This window comes from Oncorhynchus masou, chromosome 7, assembly GCF_036934945.1.
Source record: "Oncorhynchus masou masou isolate Uvic2021 chromosome 7, UVic_Omas_1.1, whole genome shotgun sequence".
NCBI classification, from domain to species: Eukaryota; Metazoa; Chordata; class Actinopteri; order Salmoniformes; family Salmonidae; genus Oncorhynchus; species Oncorhynchus masou.
The window spans coordinates 9,616,148-9,636,564 of record NC_088218.1 but is presented as its reverse complement, the minus strand read 5'-3'; the positions used below and the strand labels follow the sequence as shown (position 1 = coordinate 9,636,564).

At 40.8% G+C, this 20,417-nt stretch overlaps 1 protein-coding gene across 2 annotated transcripts; it reads right to left on the bottom strand.

The window, feature by feature from the left end:
- Window positions 1-2,682: 2,682 nt before the first annotated feature.
- Window positions 2,683-14,610, bottom strand: LOC135543196 (zinc finger protein OZF-like). Of its 2 annotated transcripts, none has more exons than XM_064970303.1 (5): window positions 14,542-14,610; window positions 13,316-13,546; window positions 11,999-12,244; window positions 7,696-7,818; window positions 2,683-7,024 (listed from the first exon to the last, which is right to left on the bottom strand). In XM_064970303.1, exons 2-5 carry the CDS (start codon window positions 13,542-13,544, stop codon window positions 6,108-6,110), a joined length of 1,515 nt encoding a protein of 504 aa, XP_064826375.1. In that variant the 5' UTR covers window positions 13,545-13,546; window positions 14,542-14,610; the 3' UTR covers window positions 2,683-6,107. The 2 variants fall into 2 exon arrangements, with proteins under 2 accessions (XP_064826375.1, XP_064826374.1); XM_064970302.1 differs by having other exon boundaries at window positions 14,507-14,591.
- Window positions 14,611-20,417: the final 5,807 nt, after the last annotated feature.

Below are 20,417 nucleotides of genomic sequence, written 5' to 3'. Positions count from 1 at the left end.
GTTAAATTAAGGTCAAATAACAATACAATATGTACATGCTAAAATCGCCACTGTATTGCACACAGGGTGTTCTCTCCTTAGGCCCACCTTTCTTTCTGCGTCGGACTTCAGCTTCATGACTGGGGTGGAACATCTACTTCTGAAAGTACCATGGTTAGATTCATCATGACATCTCAGATTGAACTCTTTGCCAACAGCGACAGTCTTGTTACAAACAAGACATACTGGTTTGAAATTGGAGTAGTACGATGAATATGGGTGATCAAATCCAATTTAAATACAACAGGTGTAGACCTTACAGTGAAATACTTACAAGCCCTTAACCAACAATGCAGGTAAGAAAGTTTTTTTTTTAAGTAACAAATTATTAAAGAGCAGCAGTAAAATAACAATAGCGATGGCATATGCAGGGGGTACAGAGTCAATGTGCGGGGGCACCGGTTAGTCAAGGTAATTGAGGTAATATGTACATGTAGGTGGAGATATTAAAGTGACTATGCATAGATAATAACAGAGAGTAGCAGCAGCATAAAATAAGGGGGGGGGCAATGCAAATAGTCTGGGTCGCCATTTGATTAGCTGTTCAGGAGTCTTATGGCTTGGCGGTAGAAGCTGTTTAGAAGCCTCTTGGACCTTGACTTGGTGCTCCGGTACCACTTGCCATGCGGTAGCAGAGAGAACAGTCTACAGTGGGGCAAAAAAAGTATTTAGTCAGCCACCAATTGTGCATGTTCTTAAAAAGATGAGAGAGGCCTGTAATTTTCATCATAGGTACACTTAAACTATGACAGAAAATGAGAAGGAAAAAAATCCAGAAAATCACATTGTAGGATTTTTAATGAATTTATTTGCATATTATGGTGGAAAATAAGTATTTGGTCAATAACAAAAGTTTATCTCAATACTTTGTTATATACCCTTTGTTGACAATGACAGAAGTTTCCTGTAAGTCTTCACAAGGTTTTCACACACTGTTGCTGGTATTTTGGCCCATTCCTCCATGCAGATCTCCTCTCTGTTTTGGGGCTGTTGCTGGGCAACACGGACTTTCAAGTCCCTCCAAAGATTTTCTATTGGGTTGAGATCTGGAGACTGGCTAGGCCACTCCAGGACCTTGAAATGCTTCTTACGAAGCCACTCCTTCATTGCCCGGGCGGTGTATTTGGGATCATTGTCATGCTGAAAGACCCAGCCACATTTCATCTTCAATGCCCTTGCTGATGGAAGGAGGTTTTCACTCAAAATCTCATAATACATGGCCCCATTCATTCTTTCCTTTACACGGATCAGTCGTCCTGGTCCCTTTGCAGAAAAACAGCCCCAAAGCATGATGTTTCCACCCCCATGCTTCACAGTAGGTATGGTGTTCTTTGGATGCAACTCAGCATTCTTTGTCCTCCAAACACGACGAGTTGAGTTTTTACCAAAAAGTTATATTTTGGTTTCATCTGACCATAGGACATTCTCCCAATCTTCTTCTGGATCATCCAAATGCTCTCTAGCAAACTTCAGACGGGCCTGGACATGTACTGGCTTAAGCACGGGGACACGTCTGGCACTGCAGGATTTGAGTCCCTGGCGGCGTAGTGTGTTACTGATGGTAGGCTTTGTTACTTTGGTCATTCACTAGGTCCACCCCGTGTGGTTCTGGGATTTTTGCTCACCGTTCTTGTGATCATTTTGACCCCACGGGGTGAGATCTTACGTGGAGCCCCAGATCGAGGGAGCTTTTCAGTGGTCTTGTATGTATTCCATTTCCTAATAATTGCTCCCACAGTTGATTTCTTCAAACCAAGCTGCTTACCTATTGCAGATTCAGTCTTCCCAGCCTGGTGCAGGTCTAGAATTTTGTTTCTGGTTCCTTTGACAGCTCTTTGGTCTTGACCATAGTGGAGTTTGGAGTGTGACCGTTTGAGGTTGTGGACAGGTATCTTCAAACAGGTGCCATTAATACAGGTAACGAGTGGAGGACAGAGGAGCCTCTTAAAGAAGAAGTTACAGGTCTGTGAGAGCCAGAAATCTTGCTTGTTTGTAGGTGAACAAATACTTATATTCCACCATAATTTGCAAATAAATAAATTAAAAATCCTACAATGTGATTTTCTGGATTTTTTTTCTCTCATTTTGTCTGTCATAGTTGAAGTGTCCTTATGATGAAAATTACAGGCCTCTCTCATCTTTAAGTGGGAGAACTTGCACAATTGGTGGCTGACTAAATACTTTTTTGCCCCACTGTATGGTGTATTGCATGGAAACTGTAGGCTACTAACAACAGCAGTTACATAGTCTAGACTACAATAGGCCTGTCCCTCAGGCCAGGGTATACAAAGTGGTAATGTTGTGTATTGTATATACAGTTTTTCACTTCAAAAAGTGTATTTAATTGAGTTATACACAAAAGAAAAGCAGCTGCCCAGCATAAATTAATGTACAAACATTTTTCATTGCTTTGTCAATTAGCAGATGTTATTATCCAGAGCAATTTACAGGACAAATAAGGGTCAATTGCTTTGCTCAAGGGCACAATTACATATTTTTCACCAAGTCGGCTCGGGATTCAAACCAGCGACCTTTCAGTTACTGGCCCAACACTCTTAACCGCTAGGCTACCTGACACCAGATCAATTCACAAACACACAGTTATTCAAATACATTCATCATCAATGACAAAAATAATGAATCTAGTATTAAAATACAATTTAATAAACACAAGTAGTCGATTCATAGCCTGTTTACCATTAAACAAAGTTGTTTAGTAATATAAAATAATCTACCCAAACTAATGCTAAAAACTGATCATCACACCATCTTTATCTGATATACACGGAGTACAAAACATCAGGAACACCTTCCTAATATGGAGTTGCACCCCCTTTGTCCTCAGAACAGCCTCAAATCGTCACGGCATGGACTGTCCAAGGTGTTGAGAGCGTTCCACAGGGATGCTGGCCCATGTTGACTCCAATGCTTCCTACAATCGTATCAAGTTGGCTGGGAGTGGATCTCTACTCTGAATAGCTCGTTCCATCTCCTCCCACAGTAAGCTGAATTCTCTATAATGTTCTTGGAACCATTCCTGGACAATTCTTGGGGCATAATCCTGCTGAAAGAATCCATTTGCAAATGGATATACTGCTGACATGAAGGGATGCACCTGATTGACAATGATGTTTAGATATCATGTGGCATTCAAACATTGCTCAACTTTTATCAAGGGGCCCAATGTGTGCCCTGAAAACACACTCCACGCCATCACACCACCACCCTGCAATGCTGACACACGGCATGAATGCAGGCAGTGGTGTAAAGTACTGAAGTAAAAATGATTTAAAGAACGAATTCAGTCGATTTTGGGGGGTATTGTTATTTCACTTGGCTATTTATATTTTTGACCATTTTTATTTCACTACATTCCTGAAGAAAATGATGTACTTTTTACTCCATACATTTTCCCTGACACCCAAAAGTTCTCGTTATATTTTTTATGATTAGCAGTACAGAAAATGGTCCAATTCACACACTTAGCAACATAACATCCCTGGTCATCCCTACTGCCCCTGATCTGGTGAACTCACTAAACACAAATGCTTCATTTTAAAATTATGTCAGTGATGTAGTGTGCCCCTGGCTATCCGTAATATTTTTTTTAAACAATGTAGGAGAATACCACATTAGATCCGGTAAAAGATAATACAAACAAAAAAAGTTTATTTTTCATCATCTTTGAAATGCAAGAGAAAGGCCATACTTTCAGATAGGAGTCTAGGTGTAATTTAGATTTTGGCCACCAGGTGGCAGCAGTGTGTGCTCAGTTTGACTGATCCAGTGAGGAATTACATTACTGCACTGTTTCAAGTAGAGGTCGACCGATTATGATTTTTCAACGCCAATACCGATTATTGCAGGACCAAAAAAAGCCAATACGGATTAATCGGCCGATTTTTACAAATGTATTTGTAATATTGACAATGACAACAATACTGGAATGAACACTTATTTTAACTTAATATAATACATCAATAAAATCAATTTAGCCTCAAACAATAAATGAAACAGGTTAAATTTGGTTTAAATAATGCAAAAACAAAGTGTCGGAGAAGAAAGTAAAAGTGTAATATGTGCCATGTAAGAAAGATAACGTTTAAGTTCCTTGCTCAGAACATGAGAACATATGAAAGCTGGTGGTTCCTTTTAACATGAGTCTTCAATATTCCCAGGTAAGACATTTTAGGTTGTAGTTATTATAGGAATTATAGGACTATTTCTCTCTATACCATTTGTATTTCATTAACTTTTGACTATTGGATGTTCTTATAGGCACTTTAGTATTGCCAGTGTAACAGTATAGCTTCCGTCCCTCTCCTCGCTCCTCCCTGGGCTCGAACCAGGAACACAACGACAACAGCCACCCTCGAAGCAGCGTTTGCCATGCAGAGCAAGGGGAACAACCACTCCAAGTCTCAGAGCGAGTGACTTTTGAAATGCTATTAGTGTGCACCCGCTATCTAGCTAGCCATTTCACATCGGTTACACCAGCCTCCTCTCGGGAGTTGATAGGCTTGAAGCCATAAACAGCGCAACGCTTGATGCACAACAAAGAGCTGCTGGCAAAACACACGAAAGTGCTGTTTGAATGAATGCTTACGAGCCTGCTGCTGCCTACCACCGCACAGTCAGACTGCTCTATCAAATCATAGACTTAGTTCTAACATAATAACACACAGAAATACGAGCCTTGGGTCATTAATATGGTCGAATCCGGAAACTATCATCTCGAAAACAAGAGGTTTATTCTTTCAGTGAAATACGGAACCTTTCCGTATTTTATCTAAGGGATGAGATCCATTAGTCTAAATATTCCTGTTACATTTGCACAGCATTCAATGTTTTGTCATAATTACGTAAAATTCTGGAAAATTAGGCGGCCCAAACTGTTGCATATACACTGACTCCGCGTGCAATGAACGCGAGAGAAGTGACACAATTTCACCTGGTTAATATTGCCTGCTAACCTGGATTTCTTTTAGCTAAATATGCAGGTTTAAAAATATATACTTCTGTGTATTGATTTTAATAAGAAAGGCATTGATGTTCATGGTTAGGTACACATTGGAGCAACGATACGCACCGCATCGATTATATGCAATGCAGGACAAGCTAGATAAACTAGTAATATCAACCATGTGTAGTTGATTGATAATGATTGTTTTTTATAAGAGAAGTGTAATGCCAGCTAGCAACTTACCTTGGCTTACTTCATTTGCGTAACAGGCAGTCTCCTCGTGGAGTGCAATGAGAGGCAGGTGGTTAGAGCATTGGACTAGTTAACTGTAAGGTTGCAAGATTGAATCTCCCGAGCTGACAAGGTGAAAATCTGTCATTCTGCCCCTGAACAAGGCAGTTAACCCACCATTCCTAGGCCGTCATTGAAAATAAGAATGGGTTCTTAACTGACTTGCCTCGTTAAATAAAAGGTGTAAAAAATACATTTAAAAAAACGCCAAATTGGTGTCCAAAACCAGTAGAACCAGTTCCTACATTTGAACATAAAAATGGATTTTATTAGACGAAACTACGCTACATTTTATCTGTGGGACCCTCAGGATGACAAATCAGAGCAATATGACTGAATGAAAATACATTCACCTCTGAAAGTAAATAATGTATCAAATCATTTGCGAGATAAGTTTGTTGTTGTGCACTCTCTTCAAACAATAGCATGGTCTTTTTTCACTGTATTAGCTACTGTTAATTGGACACTGCAGATTGATAAACAAAAATTTAAGCTTTCTGCCCATATAAGATATGTCTATGTCCCAGAAAGATGGCTGTTGTATACAACGTCAATCTAGTCAGACTAGCACACCTTAGCTACAACCGTCCCAGTTTAGGGACACCCATCCCGTAGGGGTAATTTAAGGAATTGGAAATTATGCATACTTTTACTTTTGATAATTAAGTATATTTACAACCAAATACTTTTCCTCAAGTAGTATTTTACTTGGTGACTATCACTTGAGTTACTCTTGCCACATTAAGAGCAAAAGTAAGGTTCCCTCTTGACCTTTCAGCTCAGCTGTTGTTTCAAAACATTTTCTACAGTCAGGTCAGTGGTAAGGCTTCTCTCCTCTATGTACACGTTCATGTGTTTTTAAGAGACCTATTCGAGAGAAACTCTTCCCACAGTCAGAGCAGGAGTAAGGCTTCTCTCCTGTGTGTGTTCGCTGATGAACTTTTAGTTCAGTTGATGTTATGAAGCATTTTACACATCCAGAGCAGGAGTACGGCTTCACTCCTGTATGTATATGTTCATGTCTTTTCAAGTGGGCCAGTTGAGAGAAAATATTTCCACAGTCAAAGCAGGAGTAAGGCTTCACTCCTGTATGTATACGTTCATGTATTTTTAAGAAAGCCAATTGAGAGAAAGTCTTCCCGCAGTCAGAGCAGGAGTAAGGCTTCTCTCCTGTGTGTGTTCTCTGATGAAGTTTTAGCTCAGTTGATGTTATGAAGCATTTTACACAGTCAGAGCAGGAATAAGGTTTCACTCCTGTATGTGTATGTTTATGTCTTTTCAAGTGGCCCAGTTGAGAGAACATCTTTCCACAGTCAGAGCAGGAGTAAGGCTTCTCTCCTGTATGTATACGTTGGTGTGTTTGTAAGGCATCCAGTCGAGAGAAACTCACCCCACAGTCAGAGCAGGAGTAAGGCTTCTCTCCTGTATGTATACGTTCATGTATTTTTAAGAAAGCCAATTGAGAGAAACTCTTCCCGCAGTCAGAGCAGGAGAAAGGCTTCTCTCCTGTGTGTGCTCGCTGATGAACTGTCAGAGCCCCTGATGTTGTGCATCTTTTCCCAGAGTCAGTGAAGGAATACAGATTCTCTCCTGTGTGTATCTTTAGGTGTATTTTTAGCTTTGATAGTGATGGGAAGATCTCCTCACAATGTGGGCAGTGGTGAGACCTCTTAGCTCTGTGATCTTCCTGCTGTTGCTCTCTGGATGTAGAGAATGTGGCACCATGGTTTCCTGTGTGAACAACATCAGAAGAACCAGTCAGTTGGTGTGATATACATGTCAATCAAATTTATATTATGAAGCCCTTTTTACATCATCAGCTGTCACAAAATGCTTTATAGAAACCCGGCCTATAATTCCCAAAGAGCAAGCAATGCAGATATAGGAAGCACAGTGACCAGGAAAAACTCCAGAAAGAGCAGGAACCTTGGAAGAAATGTAGAGAGGAACCTGGCCCAAAGGGGTGACGTATTTATTCATATCAGTAGGCTGTACAACACAAAAGGGGAATGAAACAATTCTAAAAGTGGGTAAGAGTTGAAAGCTAAAAAGGGGGCGTGTCATCCTCTACTCACTATCACAGGGGTTAGTAACTACACAGACTAATTTCATATCATCCTCCTCTCACTATCACAGGGGTTAGTAACTGCACAGACTTGTTTCATATAACTTTAAAAACACTGGCAGTTGGTCTACTTCACTTCTTTAGTCTACACTCTGATCACTCCAGATAGCCCAGTTAATAAAACTAATGCAGACAATACTGGTGTCAAACCATGCAAGTCTCAGTAGCATGAAATAACATCTACCTTCTCATTGAAACAGTTCATCTGCACCTTTTCATACACAGTGTGAAGTTGGAATGAATAACCCAAACTTAGTTAGATAGAACCTGCTCTTACCATGAGAAACATATGTCCCAATCTTCTCCTCCTCTTCTTCATCTTTAATGTCAACATTCAGCTCCAGTGTTTGACTGCAGTCTTCCAACTTCACTGATGTTCCCAGACTTAATTCTAGTCGTCCTGTAGTAACAATGAGAAACAGACAAAAAGTTAGCCTTGACAGTTCCGTCGATTTCTTTCTACTTCTAAAAATATATTCTATTTCTTCTTGTTCAATTATCTAATTCAGTGCTCGACTTGGACTGAAATAGGTGCAGGTACTGTTTATATTTAGGTTCAATAGCTCCACAACACTGTTGAGCTAATATTCTATAAGAGGAACATGAGCTCAAACAGTAGAAATTTGAGGTGAGCTCTTGTCCAAGTCAAGCACTGATCTCATTTCAATAGATCTGGTAGCGAAGCATTGACAACAAAACATTCATTAATGCACATTAGAAAAGGACACACTTTAAAATTAGGCTACACAAACATAAGTTAACTTAATCAAAAGTAGATGTCCTAAATTCACAAATGACAGAAACACTTAGTACAATGTTGGAGTCTGTTTTAGGCAGCACTATGCACTATTGTTATGAATAACCTTGTCTTCACTGTATTTCCACATCAAAAAACCAATTGTATTTCCCGTTCACACCATAGAACCATTTACAGATAAATATGGAAACAAATGTGTCTGAATATTACTACACATGATAATCATTACATTCAGCTTCAAAACTGTAGTGCGATCGTGAAATTGTCTCTCTGCATCCGCACTGCAGTCCGTTGACGCAGACAGTGGGCACGCTGTTATCAGTCCACGGATTTCACACAAACCAATTACATGCCAAATGAACTCAAATCTCAAATTAATTAATTAATTAAAATTACCATGAAGAAATTATGTACATCCCATTCAGACAAACCCAAAGTTTCTGTGACTTTTAAAATAGTTTATCACGTTATTTTTGTGTCAAACCAAGTGAACAAACCTTTACCAAACGTGATAATATCTTAACGGATTTGTTACCTAGCATGGAATGACATGTTCTTTTGTAGAGCAAGGGAAACAACCACCCCGAGGCTCAGAGCGAGTGAAGTTTGAAACGCTATTAGCGCGCGCTAACGAGCCAGTCATTTCACTTCGGTTACACCAGCCTCATCTCGGGAGTTGATAGGCTTGAAGTCATAAACAGCGCAATGCTTTGACGCACAACGAAGAGCTACTGGCAAAACGCACAAAAGTGAGTTTGAATGAATGCTTAAGAGCCTGCTTCTGCCTACCACCGCTCAGTCAGATACTTAGATACTTGTATACTCAGTCAGATTATATGCAACACAGGACACGCTAGATAATATCTAGTAATATCAACCATGTGTAGTTAACTAGTGATTATGATTGATTGTTTTTTATAAGATAAGTTTAATGCTAGCTAGCAACTTAGCTTGGCCTACTGCATTTGCGTAACAGGCAGTCTCCTTGTGGAGTGCAACGAGAGGCAGGTCGTTATTGCGTTGGACTAGTTAACTGTAAGGTTGCAAATTTGGATCCCCAAGCTGACAAGGTGAAAATCTGCCTTTCTGCCCCTGAACGAGGCAGTTAACCCACCGTTCCTAGGCCGTCATTGAAAATAAGAATGTGTTCTTAACTGACTTGCCTAGTTAAATAAAAGGTGCAAAAAAATGTGTTTAATAAATAAAAAATATATATTAAAAAATAAAATATACAAAAATTTGGCAAATCGGATCCCAAAAACACAGATTTCCGATTGTTATGAAAACTTGAAATCGGCTCTAATTATTCGGCCATTCCGATTAACCGGTCAACCCCTAATGTCTACAATGATGCTTATTAGCGTTTTTTAATCGGAGAGGAAATAGAGACTAATATATTGGTAAGTCACCAAGTCCGAGATAAATTTCCATGGTTATCAAAACGTCACGCCAGGGTAAGCCTACACGAAACGCAGCCTTACTTTTATTGTTTCTAAAAAAAATCACTGAAAAATTATTGGAACCATTTCAATTCCCCCCCGAAACGGAAATATCACATTTACATAAATATTCAGAACCTTTACTTTACTCCATACTTTGATGAAGCACCGTTGGCAGTGATTACAGCCTTGAGTCTTCTTGGGTATGAAGCTTCAAGCTTGGCATACCTGTTTTGGGGAGGTTCTCCCATTCTTCTCTGTAGACGTGTCGCCATACAGCTATTTTCATATCTCTCCAGAGATATTTGATTGGATTCAAGTCTGGGCTCTGGCTGGGCCACTCAAGGACATTCAGAGACTTGTCCCGAAGACACTCCTGTGTTGTCTTAGCTCTGTGTTTAGGGTAGTTGGAAGGTGAACCGTCACCCCCATTGTGAGGTCCTGAGTGTTCTGGAGCAGGTTTTCATAAAGGATCTATCTGTACTTTGTTGTACTTTCCAACTAGTCTCCCAGTCCCTGCCGCTGAAAAACATCCCCACAGCATGCTGCTGCCACCACCATGCTTCACTGTAGGGATGGTGCCAGGTTTCCTCCAGGCGTGATGCTTGACATTAAGGCCAAAGAGTTCAATCTTGGTTTTATCAGAACAGAGAATCTTGTTTCCCATGATCGGAGTCCTTTCGGTGTCTTTTGGCAAACTCCAAGCAGGTTGTCGTGAGCCTTTTACTGAAGAGTGGCTTTCATCTGGGCAGTCTACCATAAAGGCATGATTAGCAGAGTGCTGCAGAGATAGTTGTCCTTCTGGAAGGTTCTCCCTTCGCCACAGAGGAGCTCTGTCAGAGTGAGCATCGGCTTCTTGGTCACCTCCCTGACTAAGGCCCTTCTCCACTGATGTCTCAGTTTGGCCTTGGCATCCAGCTTCCTAAAAAGTCTTGGTGGTTCCAAACTTCTTCCATTTAAGAATGATGGAGGCCTTTCGATCATATCCTTGGACTAAAATGATTGACACTCACATGCAAAGGAACTTTGGGTAACGTGGCACATATTCAATGGCATATTTTTCTCACGGAGGCTGTTCATTTCTGATCTTTGATACTTTTTTTGGTTTGTAACCATATCATGGTATACTATGTTAACGCTATATGGGAGGGCCACTTTGTTACTTGGTAGCTACTAGCAAAAAACCCTGTGTTGTGGATCATCTACAACTATTTTGGACTGTCCATACTGTAACGTTAGTCTCAGGCTTCACTAACTAGCATTACTGTTATAGGTGGAGCTATTCTTTCCTACTTTTCAAACAAATACTGTAATATTTCACATATCTTGCTAGATATGTATCTTGTTGTGATATTTCACATAACTAGTATGTGCTTTGAAAGCCTTCCATCTGGTACTTGCTGACGTTTGGTCAGTGTTCAATGTAAAATAAACATCTATATGCACTCCAACATAATGTAAGAAGTCTGGGTCCTGTAACCATCTGGGACACAAACGCCATCTAGATGATCCTTTTACTAGTTTTGTATCCCTATAGAATAATGACACAGGGGAACGGTCACTCAGAACAATACTATCATATCCGCTTCCTGCTACATTGGGAAGCAAGGAGCAAGAAACTAAAAAGTAGTCTGTAGGAGAAAATGATTTAAAATGTTAACGAGTAACAGGAATACTCCCTTTTACTCTGGTTCTGAATCCTCCAAGGTTCACATAGATTTAAGTCCTTAATGAAAAGCTGTAATTTCTTTCTACTCTGTTAGTGGGAAGTGTCTAAACCAGAGGAGCGATCGAGATCAGGAGCAATTAAAATCCCCTGCCATGAGGACTTTACCAGGAAGGGAGGTAACTAGACTAATTAATTCTCAGTTACTCTAATATCTAAATAAACGATAATACTTCATACGGCGTCTAGTATGTTCAATAAGAAAGGAAAATGACGAAGAGAGCGCCCTCGTTCACGCGGGCAAAGAGACTCATTTTCTCTCAGTGCTCTCCATGGATAAACAACCATTACTGGTTTGTTTTTCAAAAAACAAGCCTGAAACCATGTATAAAGACTGTTGACATCTAGTGGACGCAATATCATCCTCCACTCACTATCACAAGGGTTAGAAACTACACACTCATTTCATAGAACTTTAAAACACTGGCAGTTTGTCTACTTCATTTCATCGGTCTACTCTGAACACTCCAGACAGCCCAGTTAATAAAACAAATGCTGACAATACTGGTGTCAAACCATGCAAGTCTCAGTAGCATAAAATAACATTTACCTTCTCATTGAAACAGTTCATCATGAAACAGTTCTACTGCAACTTTTCATACACAGTGGGAAATTGGAATGAAAAACACAAACTTAGTTAGATAGAACCTGCTCTTACCATGAGAAACAGATTTCCCAATCTTCTCCTCCTCTTCTTCATCTTTAATGTTGACATTCAGCTCCAGTGTTTGACTGCAGTCTTCCAGCTTCACTGATGCCATCTCTGGATCCTCCAGTGCAAACTGGGCTCCACTGTCACAATCAGAACCCAGTGACTGTAGGTTTGGAGTCAGTGTGGAAGGAGAGAGGCCTGCGTTTGTCCTCACTGTTGAGGTTACCGGCCTCATACCAGAGTCGGCAAGTACTAGAGGAGAAACGGACACAAAAGTTGTGTCTTCAAAGTCCTGGCACTTTCTTTATTCACTATTAAATATATTTGATTTTTTCTTGGTCAATTATCTAATTCAGTGCTTGACTTGGACTGAAATAGTTGCCGATACTCATTTTGTGTGCTGGTACTGTTTATATTTATGTGCAGGAGTTTCATAATACATTTGAGCTAATACTTAACCTGTAGTAGATAAAAGCATAAATCACTCAAAAACTATTTAGTACAAGGTTACAGTTTGTTTTTGGCAGCACTATGTACTATTTTCCTTAACCTTCTTCACGGTATTATTCCAATCAAAAAACAATTGTATTTCCATATAGAAATACATAGACAAACTGAATGTGTCAATATTCTACACATGTAGAAACTGATAATCATTACATTTAGCTTCAAAACAGTAGTGTGACCTGAAAATGGTCTCTGCTGCACCCACACTGTCTGCACTAAAGTCCGTTGACGCAGACCGGATTGGCGCCGCCATTTTGCCAGCTTGTGAATTTTTCCTTCCATGGACCTCTACGGACAATTCCTTCCACCTCATGGCTTGGTTTTTGCTCTGACAGGGCTGGGCGATGTGGCCAAAATATCATACCATGACATTTTTCACATTTTTGATGGTATTTTATGTTTTTGATTAATAAAAGTTTGACATTTGCTTTATGAGTAGTGCATGACCCCAGGGTGGCAACACTTATATTCTAAATTAATTCAATGGGTCTTTCTCAATTCTGATTGTTTTATACTGTTCAATTCAACTTCAACCTAAAACAATTTCCTGCACTCATTTGAGATCATTTACACTGCCACGATATGGGCAAAAATACTAGGGCTTATTATTAACCAAATGTTGCAATTTAGATCAAAACACCAAGGTGAACTTTTGGAATCATGGAAATAGAATGATTATTCTAATTCTATAGTTAGAATATAAATAATGGGCACTTCTACCTTCTCATTGAAACAGTTCATCATGAAACAGTTCTACTGCAACTTTTCCTGCACAGTGGGAAGTTGGAATGAAACAAACTTAGAACCTGCTCTTACCATAAGAAACAGATTTCCCAATCTTCTCCTCCTCTTCTTCATCTTTAATGTTGACATTCAGCTCCAGTGTTTGACTGCAGTCCTCCAACTTCACTGATGCCATCTCTGGACCCTGCAGTGCAAACTGGGCTCCACTGTCACAATCAGGACCCAGTGACTGTAGGTTTGGACTCAGTGCAGAAGGAGAGAGGGCTGGGTTTGTCCTCACTGTTGATGTTACCGGCCTCATACCTGAGTCGGCAAGTAGTAGAAGAGAAACAGACAAACATTATTGTCTTGCCAGTTCTGGCACCCTCTTTATCCTCTAAAAATATATTCTATTTCTTCTTGTTCAATTATCTAATTCAGTGCTTGACTTGGACTGAAATAGGTGCCAGTACTGTTTATATTTAGGTGCAGGAGCTCCACAACACTGTTAAGCTAATATTCTATAAGAGGAACATGTGCTCAAACAGTAGACATTTGGAGGTGAACTCTTGTCCAAGTCAAGAACTGATCTCATTTCAATAGATCAGGTAGGTAAACATTGACAAGAAAACATTGATGCATTAATATTAGACACACAACGTAAGATCACTTAATATATAGATTTCCTAAATTCACATAAAATGACTAAAAAACCATGAAGAACAGGGTTAGTTTGTTTCAGGTCGCATTATGTTTTATTTTCCTGAAGAACCGCGCGTCTTCGTTGTTTCAATCAAAAACCAGCAGTATTTCCGTTCACACCATACTCAAATGTATAGATAAAGATAGAAACAACTGCATGTGTCTGAATATTAGTACACATGTAGAAAACCAACAATCATTACATTCAGCTTCAAAACAGTTGCGCAACCGTAACATTATCTGCACTTTAGTTCGTTGACCCAGTCCGAGTCGACGCCGCCATTTTCACAGCGTGTGAATTTTACACAAAACCGATAACATGCAGCTCGGAAATCTCAAATAAATTGATTCTTTATTAAAATTAACCTGAGCAGAATATGTACATCCACTAACACCAACACCAACGTCTCTAGTTACGTGACTTGTAAAATAGTTTAACGTCACCACGTTCTCCACTCGGTTTGACACAAAAATAACACATCAAACCTTTACCAAACCTGATAATAATTTAATGGATTTGTTACCTAGCATGTAATGACATGTTCTTTCGACAGTAGAAAGTTTAAACGTGCTATTACGTACCTGTAGTAATAAAATGAAACGGGCACAAAAGTTACCTTATTGACTGCACAGTTCTGGCGCATTTTTTATTCTGAAGAATGGTGCGTCTCTGTCGGGAACTTCCTGTTCACCCACTAACACAGTCCGTGCATTTCGGGATCCTTGGGTTGGCCCTATCCCATTTCATGAGAGGGGAGTGGGGGCTGCTGCTGGCCTGTCTGCTGCTCCTTCTCTGGGACACTTCTCCTTTGCATATCAAGCTGTCGATTGTGTCCTGTGGAATGTTGTCCCACCCCAGCTTGCACAGTGGATCTGGGCAGATTCCGGCTGTGTGTGGGGGCACTCCGCTGAGAGTCAGACTCGGCCGACATCATGTGGCCTGGGATGCGGGGATTGAGCTCGGGCCCAAATATTTAACCAGGCAAGTCAGTTAAGAACAAATTCTTATTTTCAATGACGCCCCGGGAACAGTGGGTTAACTGCCTGTTCAGGGGCAGAGCGACAGATTTGTACCTTGTCAGCTCGGGGTTTGAGCTCGCAACCTTCCGGTTACTAGCCCAACGCTCTAACCACTAGGCTACCCTGCCCCCCCTAAATTATAGGCTATTATCCATCGATTCTGTCAGCCTATTCCTTCAGTCACCATTAGAGTTGAATATTTTCCCGGGATTTTACAAATGTGCCATCCTGAGTGGGGCAGTGGTCTAAGACACTGCATCTCAGTGCTAGAGGCATCACTACAGATCCTGGTTTGATTCCAGGCTGTATCACAACCGGCTGTGATTGGGAGTCCCATAGGGCAGAGCACAATTGGCCCAGTGTCGTTCGGATTCCTTCTGCATTTTGCTGTGGGAATGAGCTAGTAGACACAACAACATACTCTGAGTGTACAAAACATTAACGACACCTGCTCTTTTCATGACAAACTGACCAGGTGAATCCAGGTTAAAAGCTATGATCGTTAATAATGTCATTTTTGTGTGTTTATGATGGATCCCCATTTGCTTTCAGCAAAAAACAAGAAACTGTGGTTGCAGTGGGCTAAGGAATGAAAACACTGGACACTGAAAAATTGGAAACATACTGCCTGGTCTGATGAATCCCTGTTCCTGCTGTTTCATGCTGATGGGAGGACTGGGGTATGGAGGAAACCACGAGTACATACATCCAGTGGTGGAAAAAGTACCTAACTGTCAGACTGAGTGAAAGTTATGAAACCTTAATAGAAAATTACTCAAGTGAAGGTGAAAGTCACCCATTAAAATACTACTTGAGTAAAAGTATTTGTTTGTAAATACACTTAAGTATCAAAAGTAAAAGTATTAATCATTTCAAATTCTTGAAATTTAGCAAACCAGACTGTACAACTGTCTTTTTTATATATATTACAGATAGCCAGGGGCTCACTCCAACACTCAGACATCATTTACTAACAAAGCATTTGTGTTTAGTGAGTCTGCCAGATCAGAGGCAGTGGGGAGGACCAGGGATGTTCTCTTGATAACTGTGTGAATTGGACCATTTTCTGTCCTGCTAATCATAAACAATGTAACAAGTACTTTTGGGTGTCAGGGAAAATGTATGGAGTAAAACGTACATTTTCTTTAGGAATGTAGTGAAATAAAAGTTGTCACCAATATAAATAGTAAGGTACAGGTACCCCCAAAAACTACTAAAGTAGTTCTTTAAATAATGTTTATTTAAGTACTTTACACCACTGCCTGCTTCCATACCGTGTGTCAGCATTACAGGCTGGTGGTGTGATGGTTGGGGTGTGTTTTCAGGGCACACATTGGGGCCCTTGATATAAGATGTGCAATGTTTGAATGCCACAACGTTTTCGTCTTTTGAGCTTCTATTGATGAAATCTATGCAGCCTACTCAATCACTTTTTATAGCTACTGTTTACAGGCCTCCTGGGCCATATACAGCGTTCCTCACGGAGCTCCCTGAAGTCCTATCGGACCTTGTAGTCATAGCAGATAATATTCACATTTTTGGTGACTTTAATATTCACATGGAAAAGTCCACAGACCCACTCCAAAAGGCTTTCGGAGCCATCATCGACTCAGTGGGTTTTGTCCAACATGTCTCCGGACCTACTCACTGCCACAGTGATACTCTGGACCTAGTTTTGTCCCATGATATAAATGTTGTGGATCTTAATTTATATTTTTCCTCATAATCCTGGACTATTGGACCACCCATTTTATTATGTTTGCAATCGCAACAAATAATCTGCTCAGACCCCAACCAAGGAACATCAAAAGCCGTGCAATAAATTCTCAGACAACACAAGGATTCCTTGATGTCCTTCCAGACTCCCTCTGTCTACCCAAGGACGTCAGAGGAAAGAAATCAGTTAACCACCTAACTGAGGATCTCAATTTAACCTTGCACAATAACCTAGATGCAGTCGCACCCCTAAAAACTAAAAAAATTTGTCATAAGAAACTAGCTCCCTGGTATACAGAAAATACCTGAGCTCTGAAGCAAGCTTCCAGAAAATTGTAACAGAAATGGCGCCACACCAAACTGGAAGTCTTCCAACAAGCTTGGAAAGACCGTACCGTGCAGTATCAAAGAGCCCTCACTGCTGCTCGGTCATCCTATTTTTCCAACTTAATTGAGGAAAATAAGAACAATCCAACATTTATTTTTGATACTGTCGCAAAGCTAACTAAAAAGCAGCATTCCCCAAGAGAGGATGGCTTTCACTTCAGCAGTAATAAATTCATGAACTTCTTTGAGGAAAAGATCATGATCATTAGAAAGCAAATTACGGACTCCTCTTTAAATCTGCATATTCCTCCAAAGCTAGGTTGTCCGGAGTCTGCACAACTCTGCCAGGACCTAGGATCAAGGGAGACACTTAAGTGTTTTAGTACTATATCTTTTGACACAATGATGAAAATAAGCATGGTCTCTAAACCTTCAAGCTTCATACTGGACCCTATTCCAACTAAACTACTGAAAGAGCTGCTTCCTGTGCTTGGCCCTGCTATGTTGAACATAGTAAACGGATCTCTATCCACGGGATGTTTACCAAACTCACTAAAAGTGGCAGTAATAAATCCTCTCTTGAAAAAGCCAAACCTTGACCGAGAAAATATAAAAACCTATCGGCCTTTTTCGAATCTCCCATTCCTCTCAAAAAAATGAAAAGGCTGTTGCGCAGCAACTCACTGCCTTCCTGAAGACAAACAATGTATACGAAATGCTTCAGTCTGGTTTTAGACCCCATAATAGCACTGAGACTGCACTTGTAAAGGTGGTAAATTACATTTTAATTGCATCAGTCCGAGGCTCTGCATCTGTCCTCGTGCTCCTAGACCTTAGTGCTGCCTTTGATACCATCGATCACCACATTCTTTTGGAGAGATTGGAAACCCAAATTGGTCTACACGGACAAGTTCTCGCCTGGTTATCTGTCGGAAAGATATCAGTTTGTCTCTGTGGATGGTTTGTCCTCTGACAAATCAACAGTAAATTTCGGTGTTCCTAAAGGTTCTGTTTTAGGACTACTACTGTTTTCACTATATCAGAGGTCAATCGAAAACATAATGTTAACTTTCACTGCTATGTGGATGACACACAGCTGTACATTTTGATGACACACGGTGAAGACCCAAAATTTCCCTCGCTGGAAGCCTGTGTTTCAGACATAAGGAAGTGGATGGCTGCAAACTTTCTACTTTTAAACTCGGACAAAACAGAGATGCTTGTTCTAGGTCCCAAGAAACAAAGAGATCTTCTGTTTAATCTGACAAATAATGTTGATGGTTGTACAGTCGTCTCAAATAAAACTGTGAAGGACCTCGGCGTTACTCTGGACCCTGATCTCTCTTTTGACGAACATATCAAAACTGTTTCAATGACAGCTTTTTTCCATCTACGTAACATTGCAAAAAACAGAAATGTTCTGTCCAAAAATTATGCAGAAAAATGAATCCATGCTTTTGCCACTTCTAGGTTAGACTACTGCAATGCTCTTACTTTCCAGCTATCCGGATAAAGCACTAAATAAACTTTAGTTAGTGCTAAATAGTTAGTGCTAAATGCTGTCTCTGCCTGGCCGGCTCCCCTCTCTCCACTGGGATTCTCTGCCTCTAACCCCATTACAGGGGCTGAGTCACTGGCTTACTGGTGCTCTTCCATGCCGTCCCTAGGAGGGGTGCGTCACTTGAGTGGGTTGAGTCACTGACATGGTCTTCCTGTCTGGGTTGGCGCCCCCTTTGGTTTGTGCTGTGGCGGAGATCTTTGTGGGCTATACTCTGCCTTGTCTCAGGATGGTTAATTGGTGGTTGAATATATCCCTCTCGTAGTGTGGGGGCTGTGCTTTGGCAAAGTGGGTGGGTTTATATCCTTCCTGTTTGAGTATCTCTACCACTCCTGCTGTCTCTAGAGGCATGGTCCACTGTGGCCCCATCCGATGATACCCCCGGACAGGGCCACAGTGTCTCCTGACCCCTCCTGTCTCAGCCTCCAGTATTTATGCTGCAGTAGTTTGTGTCGGGGGGGCTAGGGTCAGTCTGTTACAGTGCCTTGCGAAAGTATTCGGCCCCCTTGAACTTTGCGACCTTTTGCCACATTTCAGGCTTCAAACATAAAGATATAAAACTGTATTTTTTTGTGAAGAATCAACAACAAGTGGGGCACAATCATGAAGTGGAACTACATTTATTGGATATTTCAAACTTTTTTAACAAATCAAAAACTGAAAAATTGGGCGTGCAAAATTATTCAGCCCCTTTACTTTCAGTGCAGCCAACTCTCTCCAGAAGTTCAGTAAGGATCTCTGAAATATCCAATGTTGACCCAAATGACTAATGATGATACATACAATCCACTTGTGTGTAATCAAGTCTCCGTATAAATGCACCTGCACTGTGATAGTCTCAGAGGTCCGTTAAAAGCGCAGAAAGCATCATGAAGAACATGGAACACACCAGGCAGGTCCGAGATACTGTTGTGAAGAAGTTTAAAGCCGGAATTGGATACAAAAATATTTCCCAAGCTTTAAACATCCCAAGGAGCACTGTGCAAGCGATAATATTGAAATGGTATCAGACCACTGCAAATCTACCAAGACCTGGCCGTCCCTCTAAACTTTCAGCTCATACAAGGAGAAGACTGATCAGAGATGCAACCAAGAGGCCCATGATCACTCTGGATGAACTGCAGAGATCTACAGCTGAGGTGGGAGACTCTGTCCATAGGACAACAATCAGTCGTATATTGCACAAATCTGGCCTTTATGGAAGAGTGGCAAGAAGAAAGCCATTTCTTAAAGATATCCATAAAATGTGTCGTTTAAAGTTTGCCACAAGCCACCTGGGAGACACACCAAACATGTGGAAGAAGGTGCTCTGGTCAGATGAAACCAAAATTGAACTTTTTGGCAACAATGCAAAACGTTATGTTTGGCGTAAAAGCAACACAGCTCATCACCCTGACCACACCATCCCCACTGTCAAACATGGTGGTGGCAGCATCATGGTTTGGGCCTGCTTTTCTTCAGCAGGGACAGGGAAGATGGTTAAAATTGATGGGAAGATGGATGGAGCCAAATACAGGACCATTCTGGAAGAAAACCTGATGGAGTCTGCAAAAGACCTGAGACTGGGACAGAGATTTGTCTTCCAACAAGACAATGATCCAAAACATAAAGCAAAATCTACAATGGAATGGTTCAAAAATAAACATATCCAGGTGTTAGAATGGCCAAGTCAAAGTCCAGACCTGAATCCAATCGAGAATCTGTGGAAAGAACTGAAAACTGCTGTTCACAAATGCTCTCCATCCAACCTCACTGAGCTCGAGCTGTTTTGCAAGGAGGAATGGGAAAAAAATTCAGTCTCTCGATGTGCAAAACTGATAGAGACATACCCCAAGCGACTTACAGCTGTAATCGCAGCAAAAGGTGGCGCTA